We start from the raw sequence: 14,307 nt of genomic DNA on the forward strand, positions 1-14,307 counted from the left end.
AATAACAAACTTAGTTGGTTTCTAAGGTGCTACTGGAAGGAATTTTTTTATTTTGTTTTGACTACAGCAGACCAAGACGGCTACCTACCTGTATCTATTATATTTCAGTTATTGTTATGTTTGTATGTGTTCATATCTATCTGCTTTGCTTTATACAAATATTTCTATTTTATTTTATGTTTTGTTTAATCCTGGTTCAATATACTATGAAAACACTGCTAAATGAAAAAACCAATTTTCCGCTTGTGCTTCACAGTTATCATTAGGCAGAATATGCCACAATAAATACACTACTTTCATTTTGTTTTGCAAAACCCTGCATGCCTCACATACGTACCTGAGGAATCTTGTAGATGCTTAAGATGCTGGCTATGTAAAGTGAAGTTTCAGAGCCAAGACCCCCAATGACAGCTATTACATTATTTGGTGTATCACACCTGTAGTTGGAGACCATCCTTTTCACTTTAAAGAGAAGGCTCAGGGTAGACTGATAAGTCATCTTTTCATTGAAGTAGCTGTCATAGATATGGAATCCCAATGTAACATTTGGTAAGATCCTGGGATTCTCATTAATCTCCTTCACTGCAAACACCAAGGCCAGGACATGCTGGTAGTATTTTGTCACTACACTGTAATGAAAGCATGGGTCACAATCCCATTCACATCAATATCCTAGAAGTCATGCATTGCTTTCCATGTCCACATTGGTCTTGCACAGCGATTTGATTTTTGGCATGTGCATCATCATAGCTACACAGTACAACATACACCTTTACAACATACACATCTTCAATGGAAAATGTAATAAAAATAGATGGGTTTTAAACTTATTTTTATAATATTGTTATTCATTGATTCACTAACTAAAGGTAGTGCATGTTTGAACTGTGGAACAAAAAGAGACAGAGTTTGCCACCATTTAGATATATTTATAAACTGTTCGTGTTTCTGGAGCTCAATTCACAATAAATATGATAGAGTTTGTCATATTTTGTAAAGGCAGAATTGTGTCAAAGGAACCATCACTTCTTCAGTTTGTTCATTTTTAATATTGGGAATATACATAAGATAATGAAAGGAATCATGAAAGGAAGACTTGTGGAAAATAACAGTAGTAGTAAGAATTAACAATAATTTTGTATAGTTTCTATAAAAGTATTAAAATATATCTGGAGCAAACTAAAGAAAGGAGAAGAGTGTATGACATGAGACAGAGAGGTCAGGCAGACTTTGTGAAAGCCATAGAAAAATGTAGAGCAGCATAGAAACTTGTGGACTTTAGATGTGAAAAAGGATTGCTCATACTCAGAAATCACACACTTGAAGTCATTGGACATATGTTTTTTAAATCTATTTATTCCAATGGGTCTAACTGAGTATGACCCAATGTGGATATCCCCTGTCTTTCTATTATCTAACTATGAGATTATTATAACTTGCCCATAATATTATTATTTTTATGGGAAACGGAAAATTCCTTACAGGACATCTTCAATAAACATTAAATTGGGGTGTTGCTTGAAGGATATGGTGTCAAAAAAGGAGAAGAACTGAGAAGAAATACTGGCAATGATGAGGTCACCTTGCTGATAATATTCATGTGGGATCCGGAGGGGATCTCTCATGTTGCAAGTAAAGGGAAGAGCCTTGAAGTCAGTTAGGGGAAGAAACACCAACTGTACGATCAATAGGCACAGCAACAAAATCAGCATTGCAAACATAAGGGTGAATACTTCTTATGTTACAAAATCTACTGATTCGGTCTAATTTTACTGCATAAAGTATCTGCCTGTTAAGAGCAAGCGATCACAGTTTCTCTAGATTCTGCCAGTCAGTGGTGGTACTTTACAGACTATAAAATTCTGAGCGGCACTGCTTCTCCAGTCTGTCACCCTGCATTCTGAAAAGCACAGGCCCATTTTATACCTGTTTTTGTTATGATTGCTCTTTTTTAGATTGTCACTGGAAATACATGCCATATGTGGCAAGGAAGAGGATCACCATAATTTTAAATAATTACAGGGTTCATGGAGAACAGAACAGCTGAAGAAAACACGTTTATTAGGTGTAATCTCATATCTTTTTCCTTATTGGGTCAGCTGGGGAACTTGGGCTTAGTGTGACATTGAGAAAGAAAATGTATACTGAAGCATTCAGTCTGGGGATGAATCCATAAAGAATGGATGGGAAACTTATAACTCTGCAGGTGGTGCTGGACTCTCATTCCTATTATCCCCAACAAGTTATGGCCAATGGTGAAGTATGATGGGTGTTTCCATCCAGTAATATTTGGAGGGCCACAGGTTCCCCATCCCTGGCATCAAGGAGATGGGCCTGCTGATCAAAACAGAATAGAGTGGTGCTATTGCTTCCCTTGGACTGGACACTATATTTCTGTTGAGGTTGCCTAGAATTTTTGCTGCCTCATCACATTTTAAATTTGTAGTCAATGAGACTCCTAGAAACTTGCACATATACATCTGTAAAGCCAGGTGTCCTCAATCCTATATTTGTGGATCTGATTGTTCCTGCCTAAATGCACTGAATTTTTCATTTCTCCCTACTGAATTTATTTTGTCAATTATGGCCCAGTTCTCCTATCTGTTAAGGTTGTCTTGAAACCTAATTGTATCTTCAGGGGTTTTAGCTACCCATCCCAGTTTGGTGTCATCTACAAATCTCATGAGCAGCCCCTCAATTCCTTCATCCAAGGATATATCATCCAGGTTTAGTATTTTTTTATTTTTTTAAAAAAATTAATTTTTATTAACAAACCAATCAAATCACATTAGTTCCAAATTACAGAACCAAATTTTAAATTTTTGTTTGGGGTAACCATGCTTCGAGCTCAGAAAGGGATCCAATCATCCCTGTTGCTGCTGCTTTGATGTTCACAGTTCTGTCCAAATAATGTTCACAGTTCTATCCATTCCTCTGTTGTTTTCCTCATCTCTTCTTGTTGTTATCGTATTTTTTTCCTTTCTTTGTGACCTCTGATAGTCTCCACAAGCAAGTTGAAAACAAGCGTTATTATAGTCCTGTGTGGATTTTTCATTCATCCAAGAGTCATATTCAGACAGCAGACGCCATTTCAGCACTTCCATAGCAAACAATCTTAGCGTCTGCTCATTAATCCTCGCAGGCCTGTCACTCCCTCCTCGATCTTCTCCGGGGGTTCTGCCAGGTCAAACACAGAGTCCAATATGATAACAAAGCCATGGCTTCCTCCCCCTCTTGATCGTCACTCCTGCAACAAAGCCTGCCTGTCATGGCGTATCTCTTTTTATAACTGCGTCATTCCTTTCATTCCTTTCCAGATCTTCCACAAACCAAGCCTTTGGTTAGTAATTCATTTCCACACAGTTCTTAATCATCCCGCTTATAATCAATCGTTGCAACGGTTCTTCTTGGGGGGGATTGTTAGGTAATCACATAGAGAAAAAAAGAAAAGTTTCCCCCCCTCCTTTCCGTCCCGTTCCAACATACCGACACCTTTGATGTATCTTCTTCTTGATATATTTTCCTATTGAATCCAGCCCATCGCTCAACTTCACAGAGGTCACTTCAATTAGCAGTCTAAACTGCCGTTCTTCACTCGAAACATGTGCATTTGCTGCTTTCTAATTGTTTATTTTGAGCTCCTGCAACCAGGTCGCGTGATCAGAGACGGCATCTGGGAGAGCGAAAAACCAACACGAGAGCTGTGCGCCTAGTGCTCTTCTTTCGAACTCAGGGGCAACCGCAGGCAAAGGCAGTGTTTTCCCCATTCCCTGGGGAAACAAGGGAGGCTACATACTCCCATATTAGCCTCTTAATTACCTCGTGTGAGCCGGAGAGATGGTATTGTCAGCCATCTTCCAATGCGCCCCTAGCAGCCCCCCCTAGTATTTATGTATCTAAAGTAAACTGGGTGCATATAAAATAATCCAGCTGCCTGTCATCAGCTGGATTATTTTATATGTGGCCTATCATCAAGTAGGCAATTTCAATCCTATTTATTATTTTATTTATTTATTTATTTATTAAAAAAATTCAAATAAAGAACCAATCACGCATTTGCCAATGGAAGTGACAACCACACAATATCATCTTTACAGTAAGCAGACTAAGGCAATAGCCAACACAAATATAGGTAGGCTGAAATATAGTGACAGGATATTATATAATTTAATAGTTAGCCACTTGTATTGCAGTGGCTGGAGTGTTTGAATGGGCTGTGCAAGGTCAGTACTTCAGTCCCCACTCACACCCTCATCATCATTCCAGTGTCACCTTGGTCCTGTCACAGTGTCACTGCCTAACCTACCTCACAGGGTTGTTGTGAAAATAAAATAAACAAGGGAAAATAAATATATATGTCACCTTCAGCTCCTTGGAGAAAAGATGGGATATAAATATGATAATAATATATTTAAGAATGAATGAATAACACAACAATAAAATTCTACATTATTACCTCTCAATTACTGTTCTCACATCTGACAAGAGAGCAGATCCATTTTGGCAGCAGTTCTAAACTGCTTTAAGGCAAGAATCTTTCTTTATGCCATTTTGCAGACACTAAAACAAAGAACTTGCATGATGCAAAACATGTTTTTGTGCATGAAACCCATGTCCAAACACTTAGGCTTCCTGACAAATAAAGACATGTGACTTAGGCTACCTTATTTCCACCAAGCAGCGCATATTTTAAAGAAAAGTGCACTGGACAACCACATCCAAGTTTCTAACTGCTACTTATTTCTCCTTGTTAAGTGCTCCTTGTTGTTCAGCTCAGGCCTCAGTAAAATTATATAGCATTTAGGAGCAAAGATACAGCCCAACAATCCAGCACTAGAGGCTAAGATGGAGAAGATCTCCACAGCCACCATGTATTTTCCCTTTGCGCTCAGGTAAGTTGGCACAAAAGAGACCCACACACTGCAAAACACCAACATGCTGAAAGTGATGAACTTGGCCTCATTAAAAGTGCTGGGCAATTCCCTAGCAAGAAAAGCCACAACAAAGCTGACAAGAGCCAGGAATCCCAGGTACCCGAGAACAGAATAAAACATAGGGATAGACCCTTCATTACATTCAACCACGATCTCTTTAGCCAAAGTATTCATGTCCAAATGTGGGAATGGAGGAGCAGTAAGGAGCCACACAGTACAAAGAGCTCCTTGAATGATAGTGCAGGAGAAAACAATAGAAGCTGCCAGTCTTTTCCCCACCCAGTTCCTCATCCTGGATCCTGGCCTTGTAGCCATGAATGCCAAAATGACTGTGATGGTTTTTGCCAACACGGAAGAAACAGCCACAGTGAAGACGATGCCAAAAGCTGTTTGCCTTAGGAGGCAGGTCACTGTCTGAGGTCTTCCAAAGAACAGCAAGGAGCAGAGGAAGCAAAGCAGGAGGGCGATGAGCAGAGTAAACGTGAGGCCACGATTGTTGGCTTTGACAATGGGAGTTTTCTGGTATTTAATGAATATTTTTAGCATCAAAGCTGTGGTCACAGAAAATGCAAATGTCATAAAAGCTAAAGTGATACTCAACATTTCATCATAAGACAGAAAGTTTAAACTCTTTGGTAGACATCCGTCTTGTTCTCCATTTGGATACTCATCTTCTGGGCATTTTATACAATTCTCTATTTCAGGGAAAGAATAAAAAAGATATAACAACACCTCAATCAAGGAAACATGTACAAAATGGCCTCTCTGGACACTCAGTAATCCTGGCAAAGGAACACTCAGAATCACCTAGCTCATTACAATGTGAGTTTGTGCTCCTGCTGCCACTGGGAACCCTCCACCTCCTCCCCAGAATCAGTAGGCATGGTCAGTGGAAGCTCTGAAGTGGCTCACAAGTTGGCTTCTCAGCTACCACAATACAGAATGAGCAGCTGTGGGTGCCCTTTAGTGACTCATTACTGTAGGAGGCTTCCTACCTCCTCTCAGGAGTTATGGGATGCAAATTCAAGTTGAAGCACAGTTAGTCCACCCCAGCCCAGGCAGAAAGCCAGAGGAGGCTGCCTGGCTTTTTGTCAAATGGGCCACATGAAAGCCACAGTAAATAGTTCTGGATATGTGAACAGACACTGGACGCTAGATTCAAGCAAGGGGTCCACTGCTCACAGCATGGGAACCACTGCTACAATATGGTAGACACCTACCTTTTTTATTAGAGATCCTCCCTTCTGGACATGGGTCACAATCGTAGCAACAGAATGGCTCCCCTTCCTTCTTTTTGCTAACATAGCCTGGACGGCACTTGTCATTACACACTGAAGAGGGGGCCTTCTGTCCATAAACAGAAAGGAGGAAAACATACTTAGTGCATGCTTATCTCAATGAATGATTCACACAGAAAACAATTTCATCAGAGAAATAATTTTGTATGCAGTACATGTTGATCCTTTCTGGGAGCTATATGAATTACTCCCAAAATTGACTTTTGTTAGAAATGCTTTTTGCCTTAGTTCTGTACAACTAGTTGAAAGCCAGATTGATTTTGGGGACAGTACATCTGTATGATGGGTGGCAATTTGTTTTGATACCTTATACAGTTCTGTTAGTGAACAGCTTCATTTTCTGGTGTTACAGTACATTTTTGGTAGAGCAGAAGGAGTGATTTGTTATAGCAGTTTGGTGACGGTGTGAAGTGATTGGGTGGATGGTGAGTTTATGGATGTACAAGATGAATGAGCCTGGAAGTTGACTTTGAACTCAATAAAAGACATAGCCTATCCATTTATGGTCTCTATTTCACATAGGTTTCGCAATACCTGCTTTCTTTGATGCATCTCTAGATCTCTTTGTGGAACAATAATGGAATGCATACTGCTAGTGAAATACATAGTTTCATGAAAAAGAAACATTCAGCAAAATGAGGGTTTTAAAAAAACAAGGGGGTTGTTTTCTTTTTTGCTTACAGTATATTTGTTTATGCTCAGATATTCATTTTTTAAAAATGGAGATATGAAAGTACAATGAGATGTGTGATAACTGGATGAGTAGTGAATATTGTACTCAACATTAATATTTTGTACTTAGAACTAAAATTCAGACTCTACCTGGTTAAACATGCTATGCCATGTGATCATCTCATCATGAACGGTCAGCCCTCTGCCTGCCCATGGATCCAGCCTTCCTACTTTCACCCTTGAGAAAGATCTATTTGGGAAAGTTACCCAGTTTATAATATCAAATCCACTTTCTAGTTCACCTTTCTCATCCAATGACACTTGGTCCCCAGCACTGTTGTTGAAAGAGATTCTCCTCAAGAAAGGATGGAGCTACAATCAAAGAAGTAAAAGCAGCTTTTAAAAGTTACAGAATGGGAAACAATATAAATATTTTTGTTCTGCATCCAACTTTCTTTATTATCCATAGAATATAGAATATTGATAACCTGTCTCACCAGGACCTACAAGGCAACTGAACTGTAAAATAAAAAAGACTACTTAAGACATAATTACACAATAAAAACCGTAACAAAAGAAATCAATCCAGAACAGAAGTAGCAATAAAATAAGAGTTATCAATGACTATAACTAATTTGCATTTTCTTAAATTACGTACGTGTAAAAGTTGTACTCTAAAACTCATTAGCAACAGGTCCACATCAAAAAGGACTTCACCAAGACAACTTAGAAGGCCCTGCTTTATCCTCCCACTGCATTTCAGATTGGGGGGAGGGTATGGAGCCAGTAGTTACAATGATGATCTGAATTAATAGGTAGTAGATGATCATTGAGATAATCTTGGCCCAAACAATACAAGCTGCTAAATGAACTGGGTCCTAAAAACCATCTGGTTACCAAGGCCATGGTCTAAGGGCCCAAGATGCAGCCACACTGCTGAAGTTAATCAGGGCTGAGTTTAGTTGGAGTGTAAACCTATTTAATGAAAGTTTCCATTTGTTCCATAAGGGAAGAAAGGCAAGATAAAAATGAACTAAATAAATAAATAAATTTGAGCACTCAGTATATGTCTGTAACTCTAATCACTCATTTCTTCCATATTCAAATCGGTTGTCAATTTGAGACATTGCATTTTTTCAAGCACATGTGCTATTCTATAGCATTGAGGATGAAGACATATTCCCTCCCTTCCTTCCTTCCCTCCTTTCTTTTTTTTTGGGGGGGGGCAAGCTACTAGCAGAAAGGAGATTTCTCACTTCTCTAATATTTCAGAATAGATGTTTATTTGCTCATTTTCAAACAATCTCTCTTGCCTGTTTTCACTCATCTGGATCTGGTACAGACATAATGCTTGATGTTGGCAATCCATAAATTCCAGAGGCAAGTATTTAATTGGGCTTTCCCTCCCTCCTGCTCCTGCATTATTTATAGAACACAAAAATCTCCTTCTCTTCCCTTCATTGCCTTTAGTCAGGACTTACTATCCCAACTGACTGAGAAGAAGGGGAATGTATCCTGTGCTATATGTATTTCATGAAAAAAGAAACTGAGAAATTTCACTTGCGATATTATGGGTTGTATCCAATGTTTATCCAACACAGAGTAGATCCATGGAAATTAATAGGACTAACTTAAGTCCACTTATTTCAATGGATCTTTTCTGAGTTTAACTTAGTTGGGTACAACCCTATAAGGCATGTTGTCAGATTAGTTGAATATAATAGTATTCTGCATTTTCTAATCATATCTGTAGAGTTGCCTTGGCAATGAGTTAGTACCTGCCACGGCCGCACATTTGGAAGTATTGCCACAGCTCTGTGCTTGGAGTTCAGTGAGTACATGGCATGCAAAGCATGTGCTATGACATAGGCAGCATTGTATACACTGTAACTTTGGGGGGTCATGCTCATTTCAAAAACTGGTGTAGCAAGGCTCTCCAACCTTTCCTTCCCAGTGCAGGCCCCATCGTTCTCTCCAGCCACAGGGGAATCTAAAAATACACAGTGAAATACTTGTTCCCAGAAGTCTCTTATGAAATTGTTCCCACTGCATGAGTCTGGTTTAAAGATGTGAAGGAAGTTGTGAAATTCCCAGACCTCAGTAGAGTGCACTGCAAAGGACAAAGCTCCTTGGAAGAGTGTTATATTCCAGTCCCTTTGATACTGTAATGCTGGGAAGTCCCATGCAGCGGTCATAATCCACACTCTGCCTAGAGATGCCCCATCCATATCTTCGCTTTCTACTTGGTACAGCAAGAATATTAAACCCACCATAGACAATGTTTCTGCATATACAATAACTGCCTTTGCTTTCCTGTCTTTGTCAAGGCTGGTCTTCTCCCATGCCTCTTGGTAGCCATCGAGTAATTCAGAGACATCTGTCAATGGTGGCATTCTGTCTGTGAAAGCCAAGCAGATGCCATTATGGGAAAGCTTTGGCATCAAGGTCTGCACAAAATCCTCTCCTTTATCATCAGCCAGTGTGATAATCCCAGCCCACGTCCACTGGAAATGCAAAAGTAGTTGGATAATTCCAGTGTACTGATTTTCTTCATTGGGGACCACTCGGTATATGAAAGGGTACTGGATTTTAGCATCCAGAGAAGAACCAAATAAATAATAAGAGACCTGAGAAACAGTATGCACAGATAAAAGTATATTAGTGATTGTGTGCTTTCAGATATAGTGTGGACATATTTTAACTCTATTTTTCTGCTGTTAATCTCAGAATGAAGGCTCAAGAGGCATAACTGTGGTGAAAGATTATAATTCATTAACTTGAGGGTATGCAGCAGTACCATAAACTGTCAAAGAAACGACATGTGGGAACTTATGGGGAAAGAAAGAGAAATATTCTCTTTCACCCACGCTAGAAAAGAGTGTCCTGGCTTGGTGTTCATCATAATTAAATTGAGTGATATGGTCCTGTGAATGCCAGTGAGTGTGTGGTAGATAATTTGTGCATGTCACTCCTGCTATCTGCCATTCCACTGGGCGAACACTTAAGGTCTCAAGAGCATCAGACCAAACCAACCACCTCCCCATGCTGGCAGCTAGAGAAATGTGATAAAAATTGCCTTGCCGAGGAGTAGCTCAGTATGCTTACCTAGGCTTACTTTCATCCTGCCCACACGTAATACTGATTGTGAGATCAGAAGCCATTTAGCTAAATCATAAACACTCAGCTCCAAATATTCCAATTGCAAGGCAATGTGGAATTAGCAAAAAAGAAAGATAAAGGGGGGAGAGACTCAGAAGCCAAGTAAGGAGTACCCATAAATGTTAGACAGTGACTGACTAATCCCACAGTACTCGGGGTGGGCAGGCAGCATGTTGTGCTGAACACAGAGGTTTCTTCGATGGGTCCAGCCCTTAGAAAGTTAAGTGCCAACCCAACACTGGGCTCCATGAATTCTCACTGTCACCCTCCATTTTGGAGGAAGTCCCTTAAGACTTTCTACTCCATTGAATACGGCAGATTTCCCCCTATATCTGTAAAACTGCAGTGTCTTACATGCATATCCTACCTGAGGAATCTTGTACGCATTTAAGAATGTGGCCATGTATTGAGAGACTTCAGAGTCAAGTCCCCCAATGGCAGCTATCAGATTCTTCTGTGTGTCACACTTATAGTTAGGGACAATCTCTTTCAGGCTAAAGAGAAGATTCAGAGTAGTCTGATGCGTCATCTTGGCATTGAAGTAGCTGTCATAGATGTGAAATCCCAGTGAAACATTTGGTAAGATCCTGGGATTCTCATTGATCTCCTTCAGTGCAAATACCAAGGACAGTACATGCTGGAAGTTTTTTGTCACTACACTGCAATAAAAATATATACCACATTAAACCAATATTTTAGACCTCATGAATAACTGTTCTTGCAAAGACATCTGTTTTTGGGTCTGGCATCCTTTTCATCAGTACTGCCATATGTATCTTCCAAAGCAATGTGTATATGACTTCAAACTACAAATAACTGAAACAAAAATAGATGGGCTCGCTTTAAGAGGATGGCTCTTTTATGTCTGTGAGCTGCTTGCCTTCTTATTAATTTAAGCAAACTTTTTGAATTTGAAAAGAGAGAGGGAGATGGGTTGATACTGTTCTTAAACATTTTATACTATTCATATTTCTGGAGCTCTGTTGATAATAAAGCAAGCAAGGGAGAATTTTGTATCCAAACAAACTTCAATTGATTCTGCATTCAACCGATATTTTTATATCTGCTGTTGAAATAATCTATGAATGGGTGTCATGCTCTCTCAAAATCTACTTTAAACTATGAACCTTTGTTGCAACGATTATTTCAACTTTTTCTTACTAAGAAAAAATTAACCAGAAAACTTACCATTAAGAGGAATATAAATTGAAAACATGTTTGAACAGTGTGGGTTCTAGGGGCAGCAAAGAACATCAGCTAGTGTGTGCTTCAATAAAATCTGCCCTGCATAATGAAAAGTTGTATAATTTTGTTTGTGAAAAAATGAAATTACTTTATAGGAAATCAGGGAACCATGATGCTGCTTAATTAAAATGTAACTCACATTTACATTGTGCACACAATGGACCCCATTGTGCCTCAGTGGCATATTGAATCCCAGGACTGCCCATAATTTGCCAGGCTACAATATAGTGGTAGATAGATAGTTATGTTATAAATTTCATCATCCTGACCAGCACCTTCTCAAAGCACTGCCGAAAACATTCAGTCATGAATGGATATTTATAAATCACAATGTGTTTATTTTAAAATAGAGAATGTAGTTCATATGAAAAATACCAGAAATTGAGATTGTACAACAAAAGTACAATAATGCTGCATTATTTGCCACCCCGGCTACAGGCAAAAATGGGATAAAGAAGAAACTACAGTGATTGGCAGGGGAAAGCAGAAAGATGATGAATGCATTACAAAAGATAGAGAATAACTGAAGATAAAATTCAATGGATATTATGTAAACCTCAAATAACTGTTGGGCAGCAGAAATTGATAGACCTGACAAGCTGTGGCAGACTTTGGCTCTCAAATTTCAACAGCACACTGTACAATGCTGAAATTCCTCCCCCCTCCTGCTGCCTCCACTCATGTTCCATTCTACAGTATTATTTTGGTGCGCCCTGAAGTGCTGTGCCCAGTGTTTCTACACTGGTCATACCACTCTGAAAACGCCTCTTTGACAAGCGTATATGGCTTCCCTAGATAACACCCTCTGCTTTTGCCATGAGACCTTATCTGCGGTTTTGCCTTCATGGGATGTGTCCTTGGACTCTGGATGTTGTATTTTTTGCTGTATGAACATGGATGGATGTGTGTGAGGAGTGGGTGTGTAGAAACATCTTGACATTTGCATGACTGGAAGGTAGCCTACTCTACAGAGCCAAGAATAATTTCTACTGTTCCACCCAATTTTAGCTCTGGCAAAGTCCATGGACTCAGTGCCCTTTGGCCCTACCCATCACTGGAATACAGCCCCTGGGAAGATGTTTCATAAGGGAACATGGCACCTGAGCTGATATTTTTCCCCCACTCCATATCAATGGGAGTAGTATAAACTGTATGTTAGTATTTTATGAGAGACAGGAAGTTCCTTACACAGGATCCTGAATAAGCATTGTATTGGGGTGTTGATTGAATTCTATGGTGCCAAAAAATATAAAAAACTGTGAAGAAATACCACCAATGATAATGTCACCTGGATGATAATACTCATGTGGGATCTGGAAGGGATCACTCCTCCTGCAAATAATTGGGTGCATCCTGCACTCAGTCAGAGGGTGAAACACCAACCGCAAAATCAGTAGCCACAACAACAAAAACAGCATTGCAAACATAACCGAGAATCCTTTTTCCCCCCTTGAGCAAAATCCTAATATCAGTTGTCTCCTGACACTGTTGGTCAACAGTGATACTTTATCTAAAACTTTCAGCTGCCTTTCATGTTCACAGTCTGTCCTCAAGAGCTCTGAAAGGAACAAGCATATTTTACAGTATATGTATTTTCATCTTGATTCTGCAAGTAGTCATTGAAAATCCATGTTGCTTTGGGCAAGAAAGCAGATAACCATAATTTGAGATAATTGCAAGGTTCACATCTGCATCCCCAAGGCATTCTGCTCATGGGCAGCAGAATAGCTGAAGAAAACTTGTTTACTGGGTGGTGTCTCATATCTGTTTCCCTATTGAATCAAGAGCAGGGAAAATCATCCAGAATAGACAAGATTTGGAATGAAGCCATAGAGCAGTGATAAGGAACCTGTGGCCCTTACATATGTTATGGAACCCCAAATTCTATCAACCCCAGCCACAGGGCCAGCCAACCTATCAAACAAGGGGAGGCAACTGCCTCAGGCATCAGGATCAATAGGGAGAACAGATCCCATACACTACTATCCCTAGTACTTCAAGACTACCACAAAAGTGCCTGGCTTAAAACTGTCTACCAAAAACTCCACTCTTGTGGCCTATTCACACAACAACTACTCACTATGGGCCTTACCAAAGCAAACAGTCTAATTTGTCAATGTCTAAAAGATATCGAGCATCAGAACAATCTGGACACTATAACGAAATTCTGCTCATGGTATGATCATTTTCCATCTTCCCATTTTGATTCTCTGGCTCCATACCTGCACAAACTAGCTATCCCAAAATACAGACATGCTTTCACACTCGCAAGACTGAACCTTTTGCCATCTGCTTTACTTTAGGGCCGATTCCAAAAGATCCTGCATGAGAAACGCCTTTGCTCCTGTGGAGGCGGTAGCACCAAAACAGCGGCACACATCCTCCTGTCTTGCACTCTCTACAAAGACCTGAGGAACGAATCACTCCACTCGTACTGACCATCCCACTCGTACTGACCATCCCAGGGTGCACAACCACTGCCACAGTGTCCTTTCTCCTGTCAGACCAAAAGGAGCAGATAACAGCAAAGGTTGCTAGGTTCTTAGCAGGGGCAATCAGAATAAGGGCCACTATCTGACTGTTGATTCAGGACCCTAAACTGTGCTTTTATACTAATTTTCATTTTTTCTGTGTATATTTTAATGTTGCTATGGCCATCGGCTAATGCAAATAAAGTTTCTGTCATGGAACTGCCTCAGGCATCAGGATCCAAAGGGAGAACAGAACTTTATTCCTCCATTGTTCCTGATGTAGATCTTCACCCCTTCTTTCTTGTCAGAGAGGGGACACCATGTTGTGGTATTCCTCAGGTGCCGAAATGTCTTGACCTGGCCTTGCTCAGCCACTATAGGCAATGGTCAGGGATTATGAGAGATGCAGTCCAATAGACCAGAGATTCCCTATCCTGGTAACTGGTCAGCTCATGCTTGGAACAGAAATGCTAGAATCATTAATGCATTTCCTCTGCTCTCATGCAAAGCATTGCAATTGTGTACATG

The 14,307-nt window shown here is 40.0% G+C and overlaps 1 protein-coding gene across 1 annotated transcript; it reads right to left on the reverse strand.

Moving 5' to 3' along the window:
• Positions 1-4,733: 4,733 nt before the first annotated feature.
• LOC128398754 (vomeronasal type-2 receptor 26-like) lies at positions 4,734-10,592 on the reverse strand. The gene is made up of 5 exons (XM_053360006.1): positions 10,431-10,592; positions 8,683-9,531; positions 7,172-7,276; positions 6,158-6,281; positions 4,734-5,638 (listed from the first exon to the last, which is right to left on the reverse strand). Exons 1-5 carry the CDS (start codon positions 10,590-10,592, stop codon positions 4,734-4,736), a joined length of 2,145 nt encoding a protein of 714 aa, XP_053215981.1.
• Between the last annotated feature and the right edge of the window lie 3,715 nt (positions 10,593-14,307).

The sequence above is a fragment of the Podarcis raffonei genome, chromosome 13 (genome assembly GCF_027172205.1).
Source record: "Podarcis raffonei isolate rPodRaf1 chromosome 13, rPodRaf1.pri, whole genome shotgun sequence".
Taxonomy (NCBI): domain Eukaryota; kingdom Metazoa; phylum Chordata; class Lepidosauria; order Squamata; family Lacertidae; genus Podarcis; species Podarcis raffonei.

Excerpts from the sequence above, each read along its gene's own strand:
- LOC128398754 (XM_053360006.1), bottom strand. The coding sequence starts at position 10,592 with ATGACGCATCAGACTACTCTGAATCTTCTCTTTAGCCTGAAAGAGATT. Across the intron at positions 9,532-10,430 it reads ATGCGTACAAGATTCCTCAG|GTCTCTTATTATTTATTTGG; the intron begins GTAGGATATGCA and ends ACTGTTTCTCAG. Across the intron at positions 7,277-8,682 it reads CAAATGTGCGGCCGTGGCAG|CTCCATCCTTTCTTGAGGAG; the intron begins GTACTAACTCAT and ends CTTTGATTGTAG.